General features: G+C 51.0%; 1 protein-coding gene across 3 annotated transcripts in view; it reads left to right on the forward strand.

The window, feature by feature from the left end:
- Positions 1–331: 331 nt before the first annotated feature.
- The window catches only part of EBF4 (EBF family member 4), a 47,253-nt gene continuing 21,277 nt past the window's right edge, over positions 332–26,307 (forward strand). The window contains exons 1-7 of one of the 3 annotated variants that reach the window (XM_053926528.1): positions 332–622; positions 1,130–1,251; positions 11,484–11,640; positions 11,860–11,923; positions 12,099–12,154; positions 13,781–13,854; positions 14,864–14,932. In XM_053926528.1, coding sequence (XP_053782503.1) covers positions 332–622; positions 1,130–1,251; positions 11,484–11,640; positions 11,860–11,923; positions 12,099–12,154; positions 13,781–13,854; positions 14,864–14,932 — 833 coding nt within the window. Of the gene's footprint in view, positions 623–882; positions 1,252–1,477; positions 1,530–11,483; positions 11,641–11,859; positions 11,924–12,098; positions 12,155–13,780; positions 13,855–14,863; positions 14,933–26,307 lie in introns of those variants that run through there. The other 2 variants (XR_008427097.2, XM_053926529.2) reach the window with 2 other exon arrangements.

Here is a 26,307-nt window from a genome sequence, read left to right on the forward strand (position 1 = left end):
CACAGCCCGTCTGCTCGCTGCCCCGCCCCCGTCCCCGGGACCCCGGCCCCACATATCCCTCCGGTCTTTTCTGCAGCCTCCGCCAGGCCGCAGCCCCCGGCCCCGGAGGCAGACTCTCCAGGGTCCGCCCCGCCGCGGCGGCCCGGGCCCGGCCGCTCCTCCCCCGATGATGTCACGTCCCCGGCCGCCCCTCGGCCAGCCGCGCCGCCGCCCCGCCCCCGCCTCCCCCGGCCCCAGTCCCCTGGGCCCGCCCGCTCCCGCCATCCCTCCTCCCGCCGCGCTCCCTCCCTTCGGCTCCCGCTCCCCCGGGAGCGGCGGCGGCGGCGGCGGGATGGCCCGGGCCCGCGGCCAGGCCCTGGGGAGCGGCGGTCGGCGGCGCCCGCGGCGGGGCGGCGCGGGAACCGGGGCCCGGGGGGAGTCGGCCGGGCTGCTGCTGCTGCTGCTCCAGGTGCTGCCGCCTGGGGCTGCGGCGGGGCCGGGGCGCCGGGGCACGCGGGGCGCTGGCGGCGGCGTCTGCTGGCCCGGCGCTGTCCCTGCCTTTCCCCGGGACGCGAGGCTGCTGCTGCTCCTTCCTCCGCTGCCGCCACCGAGCTCCGCGCCCGCAGCCTCCGCCTCCCGGATGGTAATCAGCGCCCCGCGCCGGCGCCGCGGGCGGGCTGTGGGGGCGGCGGGGGTGAAAGGGCGGGCAGCCGCGCGCCCCCTCCTCGCCGGAGGCAGCTCCCGGGGCGCTCGGGCCCCCCCCCTCCGACGACCGCGGCCCTGGGCAGCCGCCAGAGCGCGCCTCTGGGGCGCCTCCGCGCGGACCGGGTGCCGGCTGCGCTCCCGCTCTCCCCGCCCCGCTCGCAGTCCGCCCGCCGGCGCTCAGGCCGCGGGGGAATCCCTCCATCTCCCCGCCCCGCGCCCCGGGAGGGGAGGGGACAGCGCTGGCGCTGGCGGACCCGCTTTCTCCGAGGGAGCGCCCCAGAGGCTAGTGCGCACTGAGCCGCCGGGACTCAGTGTTGCGCTGCGCTCTTAGAGGCGTCCGGTGCCGTCGGGTCCGGGGGAGCTGAAACGCCCGCAGCCTCAGGGGGAGCGGATCCCCGGCGGCGGGGGCGCCCACCCACTGCGCGCCCTTATGTTCCCTGCGCAGGACGCTCTGCCCCGCGGCGGGCTGAACCTGAAGGAAGAGCCGCTGCTGCCTGCCGGCCTGGGCTCCGTGCGCTCCTGGATGCAGGGCGCGGGCATCCTGGACGCCAGCACCGCGGCGCAGAGGTAAGCGCTCAGACGTGACCCAGCGCGCAGGGGTCGGACGGCTCCGCGTCGCCTTCGCCCAGCCGGCTGACCTGCCGAGGCAAGGGCTGGAGGGAGTCCTAACCCTGGACAGTCCCAGCAAGCTCTTCCGCCCACCCTACCCTGAGCGTCTGTGCTTCTTCCTGAGGCTGTGGGGCGGGCCGGGCGGGGCGGGGCTTCTGCCTCCACTCCCGGCTGTCCCGGCTCCGACTTCTGGCTGTCGCAGGCGGGCCCAGACATCCACGGCTCTAGCGGAAGAGGTATGCCCGAAAGCCACCAGCCGTCAAGGAATGGCCAACCCCTCCTTCCTGGGCAGTGCTAGTACCTTTCCTGGAGAGGTCCAATTCCGTGGCTCTCTACCAGGAAAGATACGAAACCCAGCCCCTTTCTGCTTTCCCACGCCCCTCAGAGTTGGAGGATGGGTGTGCAGGACTGGAGAAGCATCTGGGGCCTGATGAGTTGGGAAAGATGAGGTGGGCAGTCAGCTTGGCTAGAGCGATTGGGACTGAGAATGGGGCAGAGCCCTTCAGGTCCCACCTCTGGTCAAGGTGTTTTTCTAGTGGGTCCTACGGGAGGCGGCGTGTCCCTGTGAGCCCAGCACCCACGCCCATCTCCTCTGACTCCTTTGCAGGAGCCTCTGCAGGGAGGCGGGATGGGGGATGTACTCCTGGGTCTGGAAAGGAAGTTTGAAGATTTGTTGACCTGCTCCCTACAACACGTTGGTCCCCAGATTTTTGTATCTCTAGTTGTGAGCATGGAGAGGGATTAGGGAGGTGCTGCCTCTGCAGACAGCTGGGGCGTGTGAAAGCTGGTCCCCCCAGAGTTCTGAGCCGCTGCTTGTCCAGCAGCCTGAAGGGATTCTGGTGGGGGGTTGCCCGGGCAGACTAGGTCGGGCACGCAGGCCATACACTCCCATCCCCAGTCCTGTCGGGGAGACACCACCCATAGCCCAGCCCCAACCTCACCCTTTAATGTACGCACACCTGTTTCATGCTGCAGCCGAGCCAGTGAATCTGCCCTCCTGTCCTTCCCTGGCTGTTAGGAGGGAGCAGGGGGCTCTCTCTGGGGCTCATTTCTTCAGAAAGGGAAAGGTCTTGCGTATGATTAATTCATTCGTGATATAACTGTACTCCAGAAAATTGAGAAGTAGAAAACAAATTCCCACCTTTCTAATACAACTACTGTCAACGTGTTAGTGTATTTCCTTCCCACCTTTGTTCTCATTACCCTTTTTTTTCCTGTGCTATGCGTGCAATTCTGTATCCTGCCTGTTTTTCTGTTGGTTCTTTTTTTTTTTTTTTTTAATTTAACTTGACATGGTTACTTTCTTAATGCGACCCCATCTTTTTCTCTGGCTATGTGGTGAGAGCTCCTTATAAGAGTGGATAGGGAGTCCCAGTAGGGGCCTCTGGGGTTGAAGGTTCCCATTTCCCTCCGACACTCCCCTGTGCCGCAGCCCCAGGCGGCAGGTTGGGTGAGGGGAAGGAGGCAGTGCCCTTGCAGCCTGTGTGGGTGCAGAAGTGTGGGGATGAGGCTCTTCCATGGATCAGGCCACCAGCAGTGCCGTCTGCGCATAGGGATCTTGACTGGTGTTTGCGGATCAACTCTTTGAGTCCCCAGGGCCACACTGCTGGGACTCAGAAGGCTTCCCCAATTTGAAAAGGGGCGTTTCATCAGGCCTGGGCTGCTTATCTCCAATTCCAGAGACTTGGCTTAGGACACAGTTTAGGAGGCCCCTTCCTCCACCACTGAGTGACTCTGGGCCACCTCCTTCTGGTCTGGAGCAGGCTAATCCTCTCTCCTCATTCTTCCTGAGGTAGCCCGGCCTCTCCTGTTTGTATCTCAGTCCCCGATGGCCCTGCCCTGTGCTCAGGTCTTCCCCTCCTAAAACAGCAACAACAAAACTTTCTTTTCCATCCCCGGCCTCCGTCTTCCACTTCTGCCTGGTTCCTCTGTCTCCTCTCTGCGAAACTTGCCAAGGAGCACTCCCCCCCGCAGTTTGCTTGGGATCTGACAGCTGTCTTTGATGCTCTCTTTTCCCCCCCACTGCCACCTGGTTGTCAAGGCTTCTGGAAGTTCCCTCTGTGTTTTACTCCTCATCTCAGTGCCCACAGCCGACTTTTAACGATGATGCGCCCTGGCCCTCCACCACTCGCCTCCCTGGCTGGAGGTTAACAAACACAGGTTTCCCACAACTACCCACCCCAGCCTCTCAGCATTCCCCCAACCCAGCTGCCACACACCGGGGACCAAAGCAGTATTTCCAAAGGACTTTTCTCTAATCGTGTCCCTCTTCAGTTACACATTTCAGCGACCCCCACTTCCTCCCAGATGTTCAGCATTCAAGACCCAACACAGACTGACCCCAGATTTCCTCACAGCCTCCATACGATTCTTGTCACCCAGCAATGTTTCTTGACACAGTTCCCCTGCCCCCAGCACCCACGGGCCTACCAAACAGTCTTACCCAGTATCTTCTCTACTGGGTGTGGTGCGCTCCTGCTCAGCCCAGGGGAATGGTTCTCAAGTGCTGCCCGAGGCTGCTCGCCACAGGCCAGAGCCAGCTGTGCCCCGCTTCTCCCAACCTTCCTTGGCCTGCCAGTCTCTTCCTTCCCTTAGAGCGAGGGTGGTGGCTTGTCCATCCTTGTGTCCACAGCACAAGGTCAGGCTGGAGCGGTCGGGGATGGGGGTGTGGGGTGGGCAATGAGCATCTGTTGAAGGAAGGAAGCAGGAGTACCTTTTTGGAGGTTCCCAATCCCTTTCTGTTGGGCTCCCCTCTCCCTGCTCGTGGTCTCCAGGATCTCCCTGACCCCAGGAGCCAGGTCGTGGAGCAGCTGCTGCTCTCCAGCTTTACAAAGCCAAGGTTTTACAGAGCTAGAGGTGGGGGAGAAGACCTGGAGCAGAGCCTGAGAACAGTGAGGGAGGCTCTGCCAACAGGAAGGAGGTTCTTAGCAAAAGAGGGATAGGGGGGAAAGAGGGGCTGCATACCCTCACCCCGGAGACGGCTGCTGAGGACTGGCAGGGTCTTCCAAGTGGGGAACACTGCACAGGACCCCGGCTGTTGCCACAACTGTCCCTGCTCTGAGCCAAAAGGACTTTATCTCCGAGACCCATATCCCAGCTCAAGCCCCCTTCCCCGGACTCCCCTTCAGACCGGCATCCTCTTGTTGGAGTGCTCAGCACAGAAGCAGCTATCCCCTCGTCCTGATGTGATGCCCAGCCTGGGGAGACCCCCGGAGGACCTCAGCCCTCCGCCCTGAGCTGGTTCCATGGCACTTACAAGGGCCCTGAGAGAGAAGCCAGCTGGGGCTGCCTTTCCTGTAAGCAGCTGCAGGCCAGCCTCCCTGCTAGGAAATGCTTTTGTTTGCTTTAATAATTAATAACCGCTCCTCAGCCTGGGACCTGGCAGACAGGCCTGTGGGTGGGTGGCGAAGGAGTGGGCAGAGAGGAGCAGGGTGGGCAGTCCTTTCCCCCCTTGCTTATGGACTTCAGTGGCTGAGGCAATTTCCCGGGGCAGGTGATCAGAGAGAGCCGCTGCCGGGGCAATGGGAATAGGGGATATGAAGCAGCCCCCAAAGCCTCCTCTCCTTCCTGTAGGCCCTCCTGGACATAGGTTCTGAACAGCTGCCTCTAGCCACCAGGGCCTTCTCACTGCATGGTTGAGGTGGGTGTGCCCCAGCGAGCTGCTGCTTTTATCCTCCCTGGTCTGTGGCACAGCCAGGCTCTGGGCATGTCGAGCTGGGCAGGGCCAGGCCAATAGACCTTGGCTGGGGCCAGGAATGCCAGGCCCAGTTTGATGGTTACCAGCAGTCTCAGGGGCCGAGAGGATGCCTGCAGGGAGGGTGGGGACCGGTGGGACGCTGGGAGGAATCGAGGATGCTGAGGAAAGGAAGGGGGGCACTTAGGGAACCATGCCAGGATAGGGAAAGGAAGAGCAGGATTTAGCAGAGACTTTAGGGAAATCTGAGACGAGGGATGAAATGCAGGAGATACACACTTTTTGCTCCTTCCACCTTGGGGAGGGGGAGGTCAAAAAGGAGCCTCTCCCCATTGCTGATGACCTCAGGGCTTGTCCCACTTCACCATAGTCCCAGACTCCAAGGCAGATAGGACCCAAGCCAAGGCACTGTTCAGAACCTCGGGTTGTCAAGGTGGGTAAGAGGGAGGTTTGGGGGTGGAATGGAGAGAGGAAGAGGCCTGAGGGTGCCTCTAGGGGGGGAGCCAAAGCTTTAGCCACTTGTCCTCTGTGGTTTGAGATGCTTGTTTTAAATTGCTAGTGTTTATAATAACCATGTCGTCAAGGATGCGAGGAACCACAAGTGGTGTTCTGCACACAGAGCAGAGTCCATGAGGGAGGTGTCGTCTGTATGGCACAGTCATGGCCAAGTCCAGCAGCTTCTGCAAGAAGGACCCTGGAGCATCCTGCTCAACCTCAGAAAGCAGTGCCTCCAGGGACCGCTGGGTGGCCTGAGCAATAGCAGCCAGACCACTCGACAGTCCCCAGCATGTCCCCATATGCACCCCTCCGTACTCTGGAGCACAGCTCACCTGAATGACCCAGGCTGTGAAGGTCAGGTTGACCTTGGTGTCGACTTGAACATGGACTCCCAGCACAGTACTCGGGTGCACACACTACAAGGCTGGTATCCTCCCGTTAAAAAGTTGCTGTGCGAACCAAAGCTTTTCTGTCACGTTCGCCTTTAACTTTCGGGCTATTTCAGAACCGAAGATAGGAAGGGAGTGAGCGAGCCATGGTGGAAGTATGAAAATGAGCCCTTTCTTCTCCCACATCCTGGCTCCTTGGTGCAGGAGCAAATGGCCCACCAGCTCAGCACACTCCGGAGCTGATAGGAGAGTGTTTGGAACATTTTGTTGAAAACAATCTTTTTAAGAAAGCGAGATGTGTAATTTGTTTTGGAGTCTTATAAAAAGTGGTTAATGTGGCTGTTTTCATCACTCAGCTGCATTTATCTGAAAAAGGTGCTTATGTGGCAGGCTTTGTGCACTAATGATCCTAAGTGAATGAGCTGTTTCTGAATTATAGGCCCCAGCAGCACATGTACCAGGTGAGGCAGTTCTTGTGCCTGTTTGCCAGGCTGCACTCAGGCCCCTGGGCTGTAGCTTTGCTGGCTTCCACCACACTGCTGGTAGTTGGTACCTCACCCATACTCCCTCAGAGCCTTGTAAAGGGTCTGCTTCCCCTGCCAGTATCTGCTTCCTAAGACTTAGGCTCCCAGAACCTGCTCTGTCCACTTGCGCATCAGGCCAGAAGTACCTGAGAAGTAGCCCTGAACCAGTGACTAGCCGGAGCTGATGGATAAACACCCCAGCTCCCTTCTCCCGCCTTCTGGCACAGAAACTCCAAAGCACGTGTCCTCGACTGTTTCCAGAGCTCCCGGGGGACTGCGCTGCCGTTGCCCACAGTGGCAACTTTTCAATAATGCGCCCTTTAGAAACTGCCTTTCCTTTTCTCTCACTCCCTGTCCACATCAGTTACTTCCCAGACTCGTCTCCCACACAAACCTGGTATTTGAGGGTGCTACATTCTGAGGAAACTCAAATAAAACACCTGCCTCTCCAGACTTCAGGGGCTCTCCTCCTGCCTCCCTTCTTTTAGATAAAGGATTCATATCGATAAACGTCCTCGCAGTTTCTCCCCGCACTCCACAACTTGGGCAACCTCACTTTGGTGACCACAGAATCAGAGACGTTGGCCTTCCTCCACATCTGTCCGTCTGTGAGCTGGTGGGAGAGCGGACCGTGGTCCCGGCTCCCACCTGTGCCCCACGCGTCTGCACCCAGCAGGGCAGTCAGACCTCTCCACCTGCCCTGTGTCTCTCTTCTGAGTTGGAGTGTACCTCTATGTTGCTTTCTTTCTGCTCTTTAATCATGGTTTGTTTTCTTATTACAAGATCACCAGCTATTCCCAAGGGGAGAAAAGCAAAAGTCCCTCCTTTCCCTCAGCCTGCTCCCTTTGGGGCTTATAATTCCATTCAGGGATGGTGACGGGTCACCTACTGCACTGTGGGGGTGGAGGTGCCTCGGGCAACCAGGAGAAGAAAGGCACAGTCCCGCCCGCCTCTGGTGCTCTCACTGATGTGCTGACCCCTTATGTCAGTCTCTGTCTCTGGGTCTTCGGAACACTAGGATGTCTTTGAAGCAAAACCTTTTCTATCTCGCCTCGATCTTCTCCCAGGTCCGGCAGGGGTGTGGACAGGGTAAACGGGAAACATCCACAGACCAGGAGCAGCCCTGGGTGTGCCCAGCAGACAGCTGGCCCCATCCCGCTGTCTTCTCCCGGTCTGCAGGGCGGGGGCTCTCGCCTTGTGCTGTTGCTCAGGACAGCATCCTCTCGGAGCCGTGCACTAGCCACCTCCGTCTCACTGCTTCGTGTGGCTGAGAGGGAGCCCAGGAGGATGATTGCTCCTCGGACCCACGAAACAACGTGGGGAAGAGAGGCTGATGCCACTGGCTGTCACTTCACCTGACCCCACCGTGGGGTAGGGCACCGTGGTGCAGCCTCTCCCCAGCAGGCAGCACCAGTGTCCCCAGGCAAGGGTACCTGACCTCTCCCCAAGAATCCCCTCCGATGGCCAGGGTGGGCCCTGTGAAGGGAGCTTGGCTGGGGGCTTAGGTCAGGCTTCCCTTGTCTGGTTCTTAGGAGCCAGCAGGCAACTAGGACCCAGGGCTGACTGATATTTGCCAGGAGAGATGGATGGGAGAGGAAGCTCGGGCCAGCATCACTGATTTACTCTTCGCCTGGGAAGTACAAAGGTGCCTGTGTAGAAAGGGTGGGTTGAGTGGTCTAGGAGATTGTGTTACTTACTACTCAGCATCCACCCTCCTCTCTTAAGACCTTTTCTCCCTCTGTGTCCTCACTCCCTGCTGTCTGAAAGCTTTCCCGTGCCTTTCCTGGGCGAGATGACAGCAGAAAGAGCAGAGGGATCTGGGACGGCTCCACAAGCCCGCCCCCTTCTGGCCCTCTCTCCCGCCAGCTGGTCCTGGAACCTGTCCCTGGGAGCTTTTCTCCCCTTAGGTGGTCCTGGGGACAGGAGGGAGGAGTCTGTGTTGCTGTCTCATTAGCATATTCATTAACAGTAATCAGGGCCCTGCTGTGATCAAAGCCCTCTTCGGGCTTCCCTGACTCTTGGTAAATGGGAAGTTGGAGGGTCAAGGGCTGGACTTGAAAGGACTGTAGCCTGAGGGAGAAGTGGGGGGGGGGGGGGCAGGAAGGAGGAGGAAGGACAAAATGAGAAGGATGTCCCTAGGGAAAGGAACAAGTGTAGAAAAAACCTTTGCCTGGGAAGAGTTTTCCTTACCCCTCATCTCCATATAAACAAACAAGACTCATCACTTCTTTTTTTCTTTTTAGATTTTTTGTTTCTTTTGTTTTAAATATTTTATGTGTTTATTTTTAGAGAGATGGGAAGGGAAGGAGAAAGAGAGAGAAACATTAATATGTGGTTGCCTCTTGTGCATCCCCCACTGGGGACCTGGCCCAAAACCCAGGCATGTGTCCTGACTGGGAATTGAACCAGCAACCCTTGGGTTCGCAGGCCAGCATTCAATCCACTGAGCCACACCGGCCAGGGCTGAACCCATCACTTCTGTCTCTGAAGCCATTTCACATGGACCACTGAGACTCCCAAGCAGGCGTTCAAGAGGAGGAACAATTTTCATTTGGTTATGTGTTTACTGTAATCTATGAGTGAAAAGGTGACAAGCCTCTCAAGCCCATGGCATCCCAGATATTATGGGTTCACGTGAAGCTGAGTAAGTTGATTTTAAATTATATGAAGAAAAATCTTTTTTTGAAAGATTTTATTTATTTATTTTCAGAGAGAGGGGAAGGGAAAGAGAAAGAAAGGGAGAGAAACAGCTGTTGATTGTCTCTCGCATGATCCTACTGGGTACGTGGCCCGCAATCCAGGCATGTGCCCTGACTGGGAATCGAACAGGCGACCTTTCAGTTCACAGGCTGGCGCTCAAGCCACTGAGCCACACCACCCAGGGTGGAACAAAAGTAGTGATGCATATGGCAGCCACTGTCATGGTGGCATGTCCATGGGGAGACTCTGTCCAAATGGCTCTCAAGGCAGCCCCACCATGCCCCTCCTCCTCCGCGTCCCTGCAGCAGCCTCTCACTTTTGTGCCACACTCACCACCAACCCCATTTCCCACCCCCATCCCCTCACCCCCCCCCCCCCCCCCCCCCCCGCCATCCTGCCACCTGCAACACCGTCTAAGCCCTGCCTGGCTTCAGAATTTTCTGGTGTCCTTGAGTCGTGTTTCCTAAACCATATCCCTCAACAAAAATGCTCCGTAGTCAGGTAAGTGTGGTGTGTTAGTTGTCTACTGCCACATAAAAAACTGCCAAAACTGAGCAGCATAAGACAACACATATTTACCATCTCACACAGTTTCAGAGAGTCAGACATCAGGGAGCAGCATAGGTGAGTGGTTCGGGCTCAGGGTTTCTTACGAGGCTGCAGTCATCTGAAGGCTTGAATGGGGCTGGTGGATCTCCTCCCTAGCATCACTCAAGTTAGAGCCGCCTGTGGACCAGAGGCCTCAGTTCGTCTCCACTGGGCCTTCCATAGGGCTGCTGGAATGTCCTCACAACATGGCAGCCAGCTTCCCCCTGAGTGACTGACCCAAGAGAGAGGATGAGGCAGAAGCCACAGTGTCTTTCAGGACCTAACGTTGGACATCATATGCTGTCACTTGTGCTATACTCTGTCAGCCACACAGACCAGTCCTGATACAGTGTGTGAGGGGACCGACAGCACGGCATGAATCCCAGGAGGCTGGGGGTCCTGGGGGGCCATCCTGGAGGCTGGGTGCTGCATACCGGGAGTACCAGCCTGAGCCAGGCCAAGTGGGGTCCATTCCTGGAGGGTGTCCCTGGGCCCCCCACATATACAAGTAAATACTACGAAGCCACATTTTCCAGGATTGTGGCCATAGCGCCCTTTTGTAGAGGAAGGATCTGGAGCTATGAGACTTCTAAGGAATACACTGTGGAAGACCTTAACCCAGAAAAGAAAGTCAGAACTCTGTTTATTTGTGACCCCGCGTAGCCTAACACTTGGTGTACAGCCTTTTTCTCTCATCGCTTCGCTTTTTGACTTCTGTAATCCAGTGACACTAACCCTTATACATACAGCCATTTCTCAGGCTGTTTGGTCTGCTCTTTTGCCTGGTGTACCTGTCAAACTCGTATTCATCCCTCAAGGTCCAGGTAAAAAGCAACCATGTCCATGAAGTCTTTTCCCTCATCTTTCACAGAAAGAATTCCTTTCTTCTTCCTTTGCTTCTATAGTTTTTGATATAGCAACTTCTTTTGGAGGGCACCTACCCCTTGTTCTGGTGTTAAAGCTGTCCGTCACCCGTCCCCATCCAGGCTTTTAACTCCAGCCCTACTTGGTGCCATGTGTTCAATGCGTGGTGCATCGTGGGAGTTCAGGAAGTATTTGATGAAATGGGTCTTGGTCCTTCTCCTCCTCCTGCTCTTGCCCTGGTGGTGCTTTTGGGAGTAGTTTCTGACACGTGAGGAGAAAGCCCTTGGCAAGGCCAGACCAAAAGAGCCCGCTGCCCAAGGGAGCCAGGGGCAGTCTTTCCCAAAGCACCGGGGCAGGCCTTCCACACCTGGAGAGGTTGTCCCCTGCCTTCAGGCGTAGCCCAGGGTCCAGGCCCCGCAGGCTAATGGCCCTGAGCCCGTTTGATGTCTCTGAGAGTCTGGTGGATGTCGTCATCTCCCAGGCAGTGCTTCAGGCTCGGGTACACGGCCATGGACTGGGGTGCAGTGGAGTATTTGTCCCAGAACGTCCTAACTGCCCCCTTGATGCCGTGAAGGGCAGGCACAGGGGCCTCTGCTCAGTAAAATGGATTGTCCAGTTGCCCATGCACTTGGTTTTGGACATCAGCCTTTCAAAATGGGGGGCCCAGGGAAAATCCTGGGAGAGCCTGGCAGGGACACCTCCATGCCACTGCCTGTTCCCAAGGGAGCAGGCTGGGCTGACCTCAGGGCTGAGAGGCCTCTGGAACTGAGATGACCCTGCCAAGGGTGGAACAGGCCCATCTAAGTTATTCCTTGCCCAAACTCTTGTCATGTCAGGGCAAAATCCTGGCCAGCCAGGCTACCTGGCCAGGGACAAGGGGTCCTTCTCTCCGAGGGTACTTCTGGTGGTCTCCCAGCTCCTTTCCTCCCACAGTGGCGTGGGCCTGGCACGAGCACACTTTGAGAAGCAGCCTCCCTCCAACCTCAGGAAATCCAACTTCTTCCACTTCGTGCTGGCCATGTATGACCGGCAGGGGCAGCCCGTGGAGGTGGAGCGCACAGCCTTCATCAACTTCGTGGAAAAGGACCTAGTGAGAGGCTCGTGGGCTCGGCTGGGACAGAGCATGGGATGGTGGGGGCGGGAGGGCTTCAGGGACACCCCTCTCACAGGGGTAGATGAGTAGATAGATGGTGGAGGAGTGGAGAAGAGAAGGTGAATGGATGGGAGGGAGGGAAAGAGGGTGGGTTTAGAGAGGAGGGCTGGGGGAGGGGGACCCCCTGGGAGCATCCTCCCCATCTTGGCCCTGTAGGAACCCGGGGCAGAAAAGACGAACAACGGGATCCATTACCGCCTCCGGCTGGTGTATAACAATGGTGAGTGAAGCCCACTGCACACTGGGTACCAGAGCCCCATGCAACACATAATACCCTGTTGTCAGGGCTGAGGAGGCCCCTGCCTCCCGGTGGGGAGAGCATGGAGCATGCTCCAGTCATCAGCGGCCACAGATGCTCCCCATGCAGCAAGCCCTCTCCGCCTTTCCACCCTTAGGACTTCGGACAGAGCAGGACCTCTACGTGCGCCTCATTGACTCCATGTCCAAGCAGGTGAGCCAGCCTGAGGTGCTCTGGCCTTCTCAGACCCCATCTCCCATGGTGCGAGTGAGCATCCCTGCCCTCGCCTCCCCACCCCCCACCCCCCACTGGTCTGGCCACCTCAGTTCTTACCCAGCCTGTGCAGCCCTCACCCTCTAGTCCAGAAAAAGGCAATGTTTGTGCAAAGACCCCATCCAGGGTCATGTTCCCTAGAAGCCCAGCTTAGACACAGGGATTCAGGTACACAAGGTTTGTTGGGGAAGCAGACAGGGGGGTCTCAGTGGAAGGGAGGGAGGGAAGCTGGATAGGGCAGGGGATGCTCAGCAAGGATGGGGTCTCGGCTGGAACCCAACCTCAGCCTGATCCACAGGGAGCTGCAGAGATGTCACACCAGAGTTGTCCCCACCTTGAGGCAAGAGGCCAGGGTTCGGTACCATGTATGAGTCAGTCGTTGGCTGGGGAGCACCCCCAGGGGAACGTGTAACCTTCCAGACACTCTTGGGCGAGGCAGTGCCTATCTGCTGAGAGCCATTCTCAGGAGAAAGCACTTAGCAGCCAACACCAACTGCAACTGGGGGTCGGTGCACTGGTTCAGGGAAGGGGATAGAGTGGGGCCCCAGAGCTTTTGCAGACCCTCAGCACCCTGCTGACGCAAAAGGTCACAGGAAGGAGGCTCAGGGGCCCATGTCCTCAGAAGCTGGGGAAGACTGATACCTGAATGAGCCCTGATGGGCTGCTCTTGCTGTGGCAGGGCTCATAATTTGGGGGAGAAATCGTGTGCACTGGCAAAGAGGGAGTGGAGCTCAAATGGGCCAATTAGTGGGCCTGAATGCAAGGTGGACACTTGGGCTTTCCCACACAGGCAGGGTATTCCAGTAGCTTCAACCCAATCCCAGGGCAGAGGAAGAACTGGTTTCTTTCTAGAAACCCTGTGGTCTGTGGTCGCGGTGGTGAGGGAGGCAGACCAGGCAGGCAGTGGCAAAGTGAGACTGCTGGGGGAGGGTGTAGAAGGTTCTGGGGAGTCGGGAGAGAGAAGGACCCAGGAGTCCTGCTCACTGAAGGATGGCCTCGAGGCTCAGGTCAGGGGTTATAAAGTGGGAAGCTAGATTCAAAATTTAGGAAGCTACTCCTTGCTTGGGGCGGAGGGTGGAAGCTGGGGGTGGGGGGTGCAGTGAGGAGGCTGATCCAATGGTCCGAGGGAGAAACGCAGGCCTGGGGGCGGGGGTGGAGACTGATGAACCAGCTGGGATGGCCTAGAGGACAAGGTTTGTGAGCAGCAGCAGAGGCCCACTAGGGCCATGGGAAGAGTCGGGATAGGAGTGTCTACTCCCATCCCAGCCTGACCTTGGTGCTCAGCCTGGAGTCCTCCCTGGTTCCAAGCAGAGCTGGACCTGGAAAGAGCTGCCTGTGCACAAACAGAAGCAATAGACTTTATGCCACTGTTGCTCACCCTAGTGGTGATCCTGGGTTGGGGAGCAGCCAGGCTCCCAGCTCCCCCTTCGCACTCCTAGGCCCCCCAGAGTGACTTGGAGGGTATGATCTTCCCAGGGGGCGGGCCTTTCCCCTCTTCCCCCTGCACTTGGACAGAAGAGGAGCCAATTACTTCCCCTTGAGCCTGTGCTCTTCCTCCCTCCCCAGGCCATCATCTATGAGGGTCAGGACAAGAACCCTGAAATGTGCCGTGTGCTGCTCACCCATGAGATCATGTGCAGGTGAGAATGGCTGGGTAGCTCGCATCTTGACCCTCGCCAAATGTTGCCTAGGACTCCCACCTAGCCCTGCCACCACCCTCCTCCCCACCGCTCCCTGGGGAAGCCTGGTGGGAGGAGGCGGTGAGAGAAGAGGGAGGCCCCTGGGCTCAGTGCTGGCTGAGGAGAGGGTCCTTGAGGCCCCATTAGCCTGGCCTGTTTATGTGGCTTCTCCAAGTGTTTTTGTAAGAGAGGCCTCCTGCCCCTGCTGGGAAGCTTAACTAATGAAGCTCTGGGGAGGGCTGTCTACAGACGTGGGGGCAGGGCCTGGGCCTCCTGGATTCGCTCCAGAGCAGGAGGGAGGAAACTATGCTGCCTCCTGTGTAACCCTCGGGGCACTTCCCTGGTTAGGGGTGGGGTGTGGAACACAGCTCTAGGTTCCCCTGCCCCATTACTTCAGGGCTTGGCATTTCTGGGCAAGGTCTCCCCAGGAGATGCCAATCAGACAGGGTCCTAGGAGGCAGTTCCTCATACAAGGAAAAGAGAGCCCAGTGTTCAAAAATCTGGTTGGGATGGTGGCTACCCCTGGGAAGAGCAGTGGCAAGGAGAGGGCACGAGGGGGCTTCTGGGCCACTGGGCACATGTGCGGTATCTCTTGTCTGGATGCTGGTTACACGGTGGGTTCACTTTGTGATAATTCATGAGCCACACGCTTACAATCTGAGCTCATCTCCATGTGGATAAAATGTGTACACACAGAGAGGGTGAGAGGCCCTGTAGGTGGCCGGCAGCCTGCCCTTTCCTACATCCTCCAGGAGCAGCGCACCTTGGGGACAAGGGTTTCCTGGCCAACCTCATCCCCAGGGCTGGGCTCTCCAGGTCCCTGTGACAGGACCCTCGCTGCCTTTCTCCCCCAGGCCCCAGAGACTGGACATCAGCGTCCTTGCCGCACACACACACGCACACACACTCACTGTAATCTCCCTCCCCCTCACGGCTTTTCTCCTTCCCTCCCTCCTCATCTCTCCATCAGCCGGTGCTGTGACCGGAAGAGCTGTGGTAACCGGAATGAGACGCCCTCAGACCCCGTCATTATTGACAGGTACAGGCTGGAGGAGGGGGCCTGGGAGCTGCAAGGCCTGGGCAGGCTGGGCTCAGTCACAGAGCACAGTGGTGGCTCCAGGGAGGGACAGAGCTGCCCACCCCTACTTTCCGCCCCCATGTTGGTGGCTCTCAGCAGAGGAAAACTGTCAGACACCGGGGAGCCACCAGCCATGGCCCCCTGAGTGAAGCCTTGGCAAATGTTCTGGGGCTGGGCTTTGGAGTTGTGTTCCTTGATGAGCCTGGGAAGGGCAGGGAATGGGGGACGGGGTAGGCAGTGAACTTGCCTCAGGAGAAAAGCTGGGAGGATGGAGGGACTGGAGTGGGCCCGGCAGGGAAAGCTGGGTTCTTCTAGTCCAGGTGCCGCCTCTGTACTGTTTGACTTGACTTCCCTGAATGTCCATTTCCCTCGTTGGAAAACTGGAGAGACACTTAACAGGTCACAGTGCCACATATAAACATTTTTTCTCCCACCATGACTTTTAAAAATGATTTTATTTTTTAATAGGAAATACATATAGAAGGTACAAAATTCAAAAGGTACGAGAGTAAATTAATGAAAAGGAAGTTTGCCCCACTGCTATGTACAGCATTGGACGCACACTCCTTTGTACTTTACCTTTTCTAAAAAAAATTGTAATATATATATGCATATACGCACACATACACATACAGGGTGGACAAAGTTCATTCTTGTGCTATTTATTAATTATTGTATTCTTTTCCATACAAACAACTCTAAACCTACTTTTGCCACACTTTTTATATCTTAGAGGTCATTCCATATTGGAACACAAACCCTGCCTTGTTCTTCTTTTAATAAATAAAACATTCAAATTTAAAAGGGTCTATAGCACGTCTCCTACCTCTTCCTGACCCGTCCATTTGCCCTCCGAAATTAGCAGTCCTTCCTGAAATAGTCTGTGCATATACAAGAAAATGCAGATATACATTGGTTTTGCACCTTTCCCTTTATTTGATTAAAAAGGTGGCATTTACATGTGTTTTCAGCACCTTTCTGAAAGGTGGGTACACACGTAGTATATATATCTAGGAGCTTATAGCATGACACAAGAGGCCCCCTTATTCTTTTTTGCCACTGTAAACAGTCCCTTGTATGGATAAACTGTAGCCTCTTTCAATGGTCTCTGGTGCCGAACAGTTTAGCTGTTTCCGTTCTTTTTCAGGGATAAGATACACTGCAGAGAATGACTCGGCCCATGTGCCATCTTGCACGAGTGTGAATTTTGTGGGCGGCACTGCAATACTAGAAGTGGAATTGCTGAGTCAAAGACGTGTGCACTTGTCATGCTGATGGTTGTTGCCAGTTTACCAACAATTTTGAGAATGCCTGTTCGCCACACTCTGGCCAGTTATGCGTGTTGTTTATTCAACAACTAATTTGTTAACATCTACTCTGTGCCAGGGTCTCTTCCATATGCCGTGGGTTAAGCAGTGACCAAAACAGACAAAAAGCTTTGTGTTCATGGGCTTCCGATCTCACAGGGGAGATAGACGTGCCCTGAGCGGATAAGATGTGCGGCAGGTTAGGTGGCGATAACAGCTAAGGAGGAAAAAGAGCCATCAGGAGAGGCTCAGAGAGTGCCCAGGAAGGGGTCTTGCAGTTTTTAGATTATGTAAGGAAGTCCTCACTCCAAAGATGACATTTGAGCCAAGACTTGAAGGAAGTGAGGGAGTGAGCCATGTATGAATCTGGGGGAAAATATTCTTGGCAGGAGTGTCCCTGATGTGTTTAAGGAACAGCAAGATGCCCCAGGTGACTGGAGGAGGTGACGTCAGAGAGTTCACAATGGGGCAGGATGGAGGCCAGACCAGGCAAGGCCTTGTAGGCCGTTGTGAGGACTTTGGCTTTTATTCTGAATGGCATGGAAGCCATTGGGGGCGTTTGAGAAGAATGATATGACTTGATTTGTATTTCGGCAAGATTACTCTGGCTTCTGCATTGAAGGTGACCTGTAAGAGGCAAGGGTGGAAGCAGGGAGATGAGTTAGGAGCCATCACAGGTGAGACACGATGGAGAACAAGGCGAGGGACGTTCCAACAGGAAGTGGTAAGAAGTGGTTAGGTGTGGGACACATCCCACAGGCAGAGCTGATGAGCTTTGTTATGGAAGGAGAGACAACATGGCACAGAAGTCAGAGATGTCTCAGGGTTTCTGATGTGTGCAGCTTAGAAAGAGCTTCCGTTTACTGAGAAGGGGGAGATTTGCGGGGAGCAGGTTTGGGAGGAGGAAGATCAGGAGTTTGTTTTTGGACGTGTTGTGTTTAAGATGGGAATAGTGAAAAGCAGCTAACAAACAGAGGTATGGCTCTCAAGGGAAAGGTCTAAGCTGCAGATAGAAATTTGAATGAATGAAATCATTGAGGGAATGATACTGATAGAAAACAGAACAGGTTCAAGACCCTACTCTTGAGGTGTCCAGTGTTTGGAGGTCACAGGCACATGGAACCAGCAAAGAAGAAGGAGAAGGGGCAGCCAGTGAAGTCAGAGAGAACTCAAGGGAGTGGAGTGTCCTGGCGGCCTAGGTGAGAAAATTCCGAAAAGGAAGCAGTGGTCAACAGCATCACATGCTGCTTGTGGCTATGATAAGAAACCCAAGAATTGCCCGTTGGATTTAGCAACATGGGGGACATCGGTGCCCTCAACAGGAGCTATTTCAGTGGAGTGGAGAAGCAGAAATCTGACACAGGTAGGATTAAGAAAAAATGGGAGAAGGGAGATTAGAAACAAGGACTGGAGAAATTCTTTTGAGTTTTGCTGTACAGGGATCAAAGAAATGGGGTGGTGGCTGAAGTACAATGTAAGCCCCCACCCCCCCACCCCCCCCCCGCCCAAAAAGTGCCGTGGTTGGTGTATCTCAGTGGGTTGAGCACCTGGTCTGTGAACCGAAGGTCGCCTGTTCGATTCCCAGTCAGGGCACATACCTGGGGTCCCCAGTTAGGGGCGTGTGAGAGTCAACTGATCGATGCGACTGTCACACATTGATGTTTCTCTCCCTCTCTCCCTCCTTCCCCTTTCTCGAAAAGTAAATAAATAAAATCTTTTAAAATATATAGCTTGTTCGTATGCTGATGAGAAAAACTCAGTAGGAAAGGGGAAAATGATGCAAGAAGGGGAAGGGAGAATTGCTAACGCCATGTATTGAAGTTGGCGAAGGGCATAGGACCCTGTGCACAGGACTGGTTTCAGCTGGCAGCCAGTCAGTTATCCCCAGAAACAGCAGTGAAGACAGAAAACCTAGGCACAGGAACGGGGAAGTGAGCCTATGCAATGCGGGAGCTTGCAGACGGTCTCTCCTGATTGCTTTGTTTTCTCAGTGACATAGGAAGCAAGGTCAACAGTCGAGGGTGAGGGTGGGAAGGGAGACACTAGGGCATGAAGTAGCTTTCCAGGGAAGTGATGGACCAAGGAAATGTATGATTGCCAAGCAGCACTAAGGACGCACCTGAGGTGTGTAGCCATAACTTAAAGTGAGAACTTTTTCCAGCCATGCAAAGCTGCACAAATGCAGATACAGAGCAGGTGAGTGGTGGTGTATAACCAGTTAGGGCTTTGCCAGGTGAGTACAATGAAACATGAGGGGGCAAGAGAGTGAAAGTGTATGCAAGGGGTGTTTACAAAAGTGGGACATGGGTTTTAAGCTGGGTAAGGAGAGGAGTGTGGGAGAGTGAAGAGAAGGCAGGATGAATGGAACGTGGGTTCTGATGGAGCCAAAGAGTTATTGGAGTTGAGGTACTGGAGGGGGTTAGAGAGTGGGATGCCTGTAGGTGGGATTATTTGGGGATTGCATTTATCATTGATGCGTGACCTGGGGAGACTGGAGACAAGGACGTCGCAGGAGAGATGCAGGAATGGAGAGGAGAATGTGTTGGACGAATTACATATCTATTGATATGAAATCACCAAGACTTATGACAGGACCGATGTTCAAGAGCATATATAGTGATCCAGGAATAAAATCTTCAAGGAATGGAGGCAAGTGATCTCAGGGCTAAGAAATGACTGCAGTGAGCTGTGGTTCCCGTAATTTCTTTTTCCATCTTTCTCCTTCGTGTGAGGCTACTGTGATATTTCAGTGCATTCCATTTCTCTTACCCTGAGGTTGAGCACATTTCATATATTGAAAGTCTATTTCTATTTCCTTTTCTGTGAACTATCAGTTCATACCCTTTATTTTTCTGTAAAGGATTGGCTTCTGTTACTGATTTGTAGAAGTGTATGTTAAGGAAATTAGCCCTTTGTCATAAATGGCATGTATTTTTTGTCTAGTTAATTGTTGTCTTTTAACTTTTTTATGGTGAAATTTACCTAACTCCTCAATCTTTTAAATCCTCTGGATCTTTATCATATTTAGAAAGGCCTTTTATCATGGCACGATAATTTCAAAAAATTTATCCTGTGATTTCTCCTAGTACTTTTATGGTTTCATTGCTTACATTTAAATGTTTGATCCATTTGAAAAAAAATTTAAGTTATTATGTCCTAGATGATGCACAGAAAAGAAAAATATAACAAAATAAAAATTAGGAAGCATAGTAATAAATATACAATTGTGAACCTACCAACAAACTTAAACTCCGAACATTGAAACCACCATTGGCGCTGCCAGCGTCTCCCTTCCCTTCACATACCACTGCCTGCCGCCTCGTAAAGGTAGTGAGTGGAGGTTTGGGTTTATCATGACCTTGCACTTTAAAAAGTAAATTATCACAGATTGTGTAATATTAAACAACATGTTGTTAGTTGCACTTGTGTTTAACTGTAAAACTGATGTTATTTTATATATAATACTCTTCTAAACATGTTATTTTTAAATTTAGCATTTTATTTCTAAGATTTTTCTGTTGCCAGATTTAGCTGTAGTTTGTTGTATTTCTTTTTTTTGTTTGTTTCAAGTGTGTTGGGGGTTTTTTTAGTGTATTTTATTGATTGTGCTATTACAGTTGTCCCATTTTTTCTCCCCTTTATTCCCCTCTGCTCTGTACCCCCCACCCACCAGCATTCCCCCACCTTAGTTCATGTCCATGGGTCGTACATGTAAGTTCTTTGGCTTCTCCATTTCCCATACTATTCTTAACCTCCTGCTGTCTATTCTGTACCTACCATTTATGCTTCTTACTCCCCATACCTTTGCCCCATTCTCCCCCCACCCCTCCCCACTGATAACTCTCCATGTGGTCTCCATTTCTGTGATTCTGTTCCTGTTCTAGTTGTATGCTTAATTTGTTTTTGTTTTAGGTTCAGTTGTTGATAGTTGTGAGTTTGTTGTCATTTTACTGTTCATAGTTTTGATCTTCTTTTTCTTAGATAAGTCCCTTTAACATTTCATATAATAAGGGCTTGGGTGGTAATGAACTCCTTTAACTTGATCTTATCTGGGAAGCACTTTATCTGCCCTTCCATTCTAAATGATAGCTTTGCTGGATAGAGTATTCTTGGATGTAGGTCCTTGCCTTTCATGACTTGGAATATTTCTTTCCAGCCTCTTCTTGCCTGTAAGGTTTCTTTTGAGAAATCAGCTGATAGTCTTATGGGAACTCCTTTGTAGGTAACTGTCTCCTTTTCTCTTGCTGCTTTGAAGATTCTCTCCTTTTCTTTAATTTTGGGTAATGGAATTATGATGTGCCTTGGTGTGTGCTTCCTTGGATCCAACTTCTTTGGGACACTCTGAGCTTGCTGGACTTGCTGGAAGTCTATTTCCTTTGCCAGATTGGGGAAGTTCTTCTTTAGTATTTTTTCAAAGTTTTCAATTTTTTGCTCTTCCTCTTCTCATCCTGGACCCCTATGATTCAGATGCTGGAACGTTTAAAGTTGTCCTGGGGGTTCCTTAGCCTCTTCTCATTTTTTTGAATTCTTGTTTCTTCATTCTGTTCTGGTTGAATGTTTCTTTCTTCCTTCTGTTCCAAATCATTGATTTGAGTCCTGGTTTTCTTACCGTCATTGTTGGCTCCCTGTACATTTTCCTTGATTTCACTTTGCATAGCCTTCACTTCTTCCTCTATTTTGCGACCATAGTCAACCAGTTCTGAGAGCATCCTGATTACCAGTGTTTCGAACTCTGCATCTAATAGGTTGGCTATCTCTTCATTGCTTAGTTCTGTTTTTGGAGTTTTGATCTATTCTTTCATTTGGGCCATGTAGTTTTTGTCTCAGTGCACCTGTTATGTAGCAAGGGGCAGAGCCTTAGGTGTTTTCCAGGATGGGGCAATCCACATTCCTCTGTTGTGGCACTGTGTGTGGGGAGGAGTCAGAGAGGGAATAATGCCACTTGCTCGGCTCTGGGCTGGCTCTCAGTCACTTCCCCTGCTATCCACAAGCAAACTGGGCCCTTCTGGTGCTGATTCCCAGGTGGGTGGGTTTGTATGTTCTTGAACCCAGTGTGTCTCTCCAACAAACTCTCCTGTGAGGCTGGGAGTTTCTCCTGTCATCTCAACGCCCACAGGTATTTACAGTCAGAGGTTTTGAGGCTTTATTTCCCCCACTGGAACCCTGGGTTGTGCAGTCTGTCTTGCTCCACAGCTGTTCCTCCTGGTTTATCTGCACGCAAATGCGGGACCTCCCTGTCCACCAGCTGCCACCTTGCTACAAGTCCTCTCCCTGCCTCCCTCCGGCTGCCCATCTCCACCCCTCCTACTGGTCTAGATGAATGTTTCTTCTTTGACTCCTTGGTTGTCGGGCATCCATACATTTGATTTTGTGGCAGTTCTGGTTATTATTTGTTGTCCTTCTTTTGATTGTGTGAGAGAGCAAAATGTATCTACCTACACCTCCATCTTGGCTGGAAGTCCCTGCCTTTTGATTCTAAATGATAGCTTTGCTGGGTAAAACAATCATGGCTGTAGGTCCCTGCTTTTCATGACTTCGAATAATTCTTGCCACTCCCTTCTAGCCTGCAAAGTTTCTTCAGTGAAATCCACTGACAGTCTTATGGGAACTGCCCTGTTAGCAACTAACTTTTCTCTTGATGCTTTTAAGATTCTCTCATTATTTTTGACCTTTGACATTTTAATTATGATGTGTCTTGCAGGGGGCCTCTTTGCATCCATCTTGTTTGGGACTCTCTGTGCTTCTTGTACTTGTGTGTCTATTTCCTTCACCAAATTAGGGAAGTTTTCTTTCACTATATTTTCAAATAGATTTCTAATTTCTTGCTCTTTCTCTTCTTCTTGCACCCCTATGATGTGAATGTTGGAATGCATGAAGTTGTCCCAGAGGCTGCTTATACTGTCCTCATTATTTTGGATTCTTTTTCCCTCTTGTTGTTCTGATTGGTTGTTTTTTTTTTCTTCATTATGTTCCAAATCATTGATTTGATTTTCAGCTTCATCCACTCTACTGTTGTTTCTCTGTAAATTGTTCTTTATTTCAATTAGTGTATCTTTCATTTCTGACTGGGTCTTTTTTATGCTGCTGAGGTCCTCAATAAGATCCTTGAGCATCCTTATAACCAGTGTTTTGAACTCTGCATCTGATAGATTGCTCATCTCCATTTCATTTAGCTCTTTTTCTGAAGTTTTGATCTGTTCTTTCATTTGAGCCATATTTCTTTGTCTCCTCATTTTGGTAGCCTCCCTGTGTTTGTTTCTATGTATTAGGTAGAGCTGCTTTGAGTCAGTGTCTTAATAGTGTGTCCTAATGTAGTAAGTGTCCTATAGGATCCAGTGGCACAGCCTCTCCTATCACCCAAACTGAGTACTTGAGGTGCACCCTTTGTGTGGGCTCAGTACACCCTCTTCTTGTAGTTGATCCTTGGTTGCTGTTGCCAGGTCAATGGGAGGGATTTACCCAGGCCAGTCAGCTGCAAGAACTGGCTGTGACCACTGACCACCAACCTCCACCCTCCATGGAGGATGAGCTGTGCAGGGATAAAGTGGTGGTGTTCTGACATGGTCTGTAGCTGTCCACTGAGTGCTCTGGCCCTAGGATTTCCCAAGTGGTGCATGCCAAGGTCAGCCCCGACCTGTGTGTTACCCGGGACCACCCTGCCTGAGGTATAAAGCATTCTGAGATGGCTGCTACTTGTTCTGGGCTTGGAGATTGCAGGCAAAGTCAAGCTATGAATCTAGACTGGCTGCTGGTAGTGCTGGGCTGGGGGTCACTGAGGCCAGCTGTTGCTTATTTGATAAGATTTAGGAAATTGTGAAGCATGAGCCAAGACCATCCATTCATATGGAAAAGCAGCTTAGATGGGCCTGTAAGTTTAGATGAGGAGGAGTCTCCCGGGATCTCCAAGGTAGGTCAAACAGTGTTAGCCAGGTTGATGGAGTCTCCGATATGGCACCAGCTTTCGGGGTCTATTGGGGGAGGGTTTAGAAAAGGGACAATGGACTCTGCTCACCTTGATGCCAGACACTTCAGTCTCTCCCTGTATACCACTGGTGCCTTTCAAGCTGCTACCCTGGTGCTGGAACTCAGAGGGAGTGAGTCTGAGTAGGTGAGTCCGTGTGGGGTTCTTTAAGAGGAATTACTTGGGGCTCCAGAATTTTCTTCCACTGACTTAATCCCCTCTTGTTTTTGTAGCCAGAAGTTGTGGGGACTTATCTTCCTGGCACTGGAACCCTGGGCTGGGGGACCTGGTGTGGGGCTGAGACTCCTCACTCCTGAGATATCCCTCCCGAATTTTTATCTACCATGTGTGGGTGAGGGACAAGCCTGTTCCACATCTCCGCCCCTCCTACCAGTCTGGATGTATGTGGATTCTTTAATTCCATAGTTGTCAGACTTCCATTCAACTCGATTTCTGATGGGGTTCTGAGTTGTTTTATATTTTAGTTGCAATTCTGAAGTGGTTGTGTGAAGAGGTGAGCCATGTGTGCCTACGTTGCCATCTTGACCAGAAGTCTTATAATTATTTTAAAACTCCACACATTATTATTTTTATTATATAAACATTTTTTTTAGATTTACCAAATTTTTGCTCATCTTTTCTTGCTTCTCAAACCACTTTTTGTGGTGTCATTTTCTGAAGTATACCTAGAAATTCCTCATTTAGTGAAGGTCTGCTGATGGTAAATCATTCTCACTTTTGTTTAACTGTAAATGTCTTGACATCACTCTCTTTCTTGAAAGATGGTTTCCCTGGGAACACAATTCTAGATTGACAGTTATGTTTAATTAGCACTTTGAAAATATTTCCATTGTTGTTATTAAAAAGTATGACATGGTAATCATTCTTTTGTGGGTAAACTCTCTTTTCACTCCACCTGTGTGTAAGAGCTTCTCATTGTCTTTAGAGTTCCTTAATGGATGGATTATTCAGTGATTTCTCTTAGGACAACTGCCAGCTACCAGAAAAAAATACAGTTGGATGGAATAATCCATCTTCCCCCACAAATTGTAAATATCACCCCTGCTGTATTCTAAATATAATTGTGTGTATTCCCGGACTTTCCAGTCCATTTCATTATTTCACCTACTTCTTTATGTGAAAATATAATGCTGCTTTTTGAAGATTTATAACATGTTTTAGTAACTGGTAGATCTAACATTCCTTCACCATTAATCTTATATTTTAGAATTTTCCCAACTCTTCTTGATTATATTTTTTCATATTAACGTTCAATTAGATTGTTTAGGTTACTGCAAAATTATTTCCTGGTTAATTTTTAAAATCCTGGTAAAGAAACACATAGCATAGCGTTTTTAAATGTACAGTTCAGTCACGTTAAGTATGTTCACCTCGCTGTACAACAGATCTCCAGACATTTTCCTTCTTGCAAAACTGAAGCTCTGTGCCCATTAAACTACGGCTCCACATTTCTCCCTCTCCCCAGTCTACTTTCTGTTTCTATGCATTTGGCTACTTTAAATACCTCATATAAGAGGAATCATACAGCATTTGTCACTTGTTATTTTCCTTTTTTATATAGTAGCCATCCTAATGGGTGTGAGATGATATCTGATTGTGGTTTTGATTTGCATTTCTCTAATGATAAGTGACGATGAGCATCTTTTCAGATGCTTTTGGGCCATTTGTACATCATCTTTAGAGAAATGAGGTCCTTTGCCCGTGTCTTAATTGGGTTGTTTGGTTTCTTGTTATTGTTGAGTTGTGGGAATTCTTCGTATAGTCTTAACTCACCTCCCTCTCCATTGGCCGAGGGTGACAGAGGCCATCTCTTGTCTGTTTAGAACAGCTCTCTCCCATCTCTCAGGACCGACTGACTCACCTTCAACTGTGTATGGTCTTGATGTTCACTGCTTATCGGATAGATAATTTGCAAATATTCTCTCCCATTTTATAGTTCTCTTTCCATTCTGTTGATTGTGGGTCATTTTTATTGACATTGTGTTTAATTCAGATAAACCCGGGTGGAAGTGAAATCTTTACGATAGTAATTATTGAAAGTGCTATGTACAAATGTAACTCATTTATTGTGTGAGATGCTAAGAGAGGGTTGCTCAGGCCTTTTATTTCCTTGTTGATCTTCTGCCTAGTAGTTCTGCCCATTATTAAAAGTAGGACATTGAATCTCCAACTATTATTGTTGAATTATCTATTTTTTCCTTCAAGTCTATTGTTTTTTCTTCATGTATTTCAGAGCTCTATTATCAGGTACACATAGCTTTATATCTGTTATTCTTTCTGATAGATTGACACTTTTATCATTATAAAATGTCTTCATCTCAACAGTTTTGGCTATTTTGTGTGATATCAATAAAACTGCTCCAGCTCTGTTGGTTAGAATTTGCTTGTTATATCTTTTCCATCCCCTTTTCATTTTCAACCTATTACTATCTTTGAATCTAAACTATGTTTCACATAGATAGCATATAGTTAGATTATATTTTTTAAATCCATTTGGGCAATCTCTGCCTTTTAATTCTAGTGTTTAATCCAATTACATTTAATGTAATTATTAATAAAGTAGGATGTATGTCTGCCATTTTGCTTTGTGTTGCTTGTCTCTTTTTTTTTTGGAACTTAAAACAACAGAAATTTATTTTCTCATACCAACTAACTGAACTATACCTGCCAGGGCTGTCTTTTAAATTAGGTAGGAAACAAAATAATATAGACAAAAATACATATATAATGTCTTTTACATTTAATTATGCAGTTACTTTTACAAGTACTATTTATTTCTTCCTGTGAATTCAAATTACTCTCTTGTGTCCTTTCATTTCAGACTGAAGGATTCCTGTTAGTATTCCTTGGAGGAAAGACCTGTTGGTGATTAATTCCCTCAGTTCTTGTTTATCTGGAAATATCTTTAATCATCCTTTAAATTTATTTAATTTTAATTTATACTTAATGTTTGAAGGATAGTTTCACTGGAATTTTTGGTTGACAACTGTTTTCATTCAGCACTTATTATATGTCATTTTCATTGTCATCCAACCTCCATAGCTTTT

This window comes from Desmodus rotundus, chromosome 6 (assembly GCF_022682495.2).
Source record: "Desmodus rotundus isolate HL8 chromosome 6, HLdesRot8A.1, whole genome shotgun sequence".
NCBI lineage: Eukaryota > Metazoa > Chordata > Mammalia > Chiroptera > Phyllostomidae > Desmodus > Desmodus rotundus.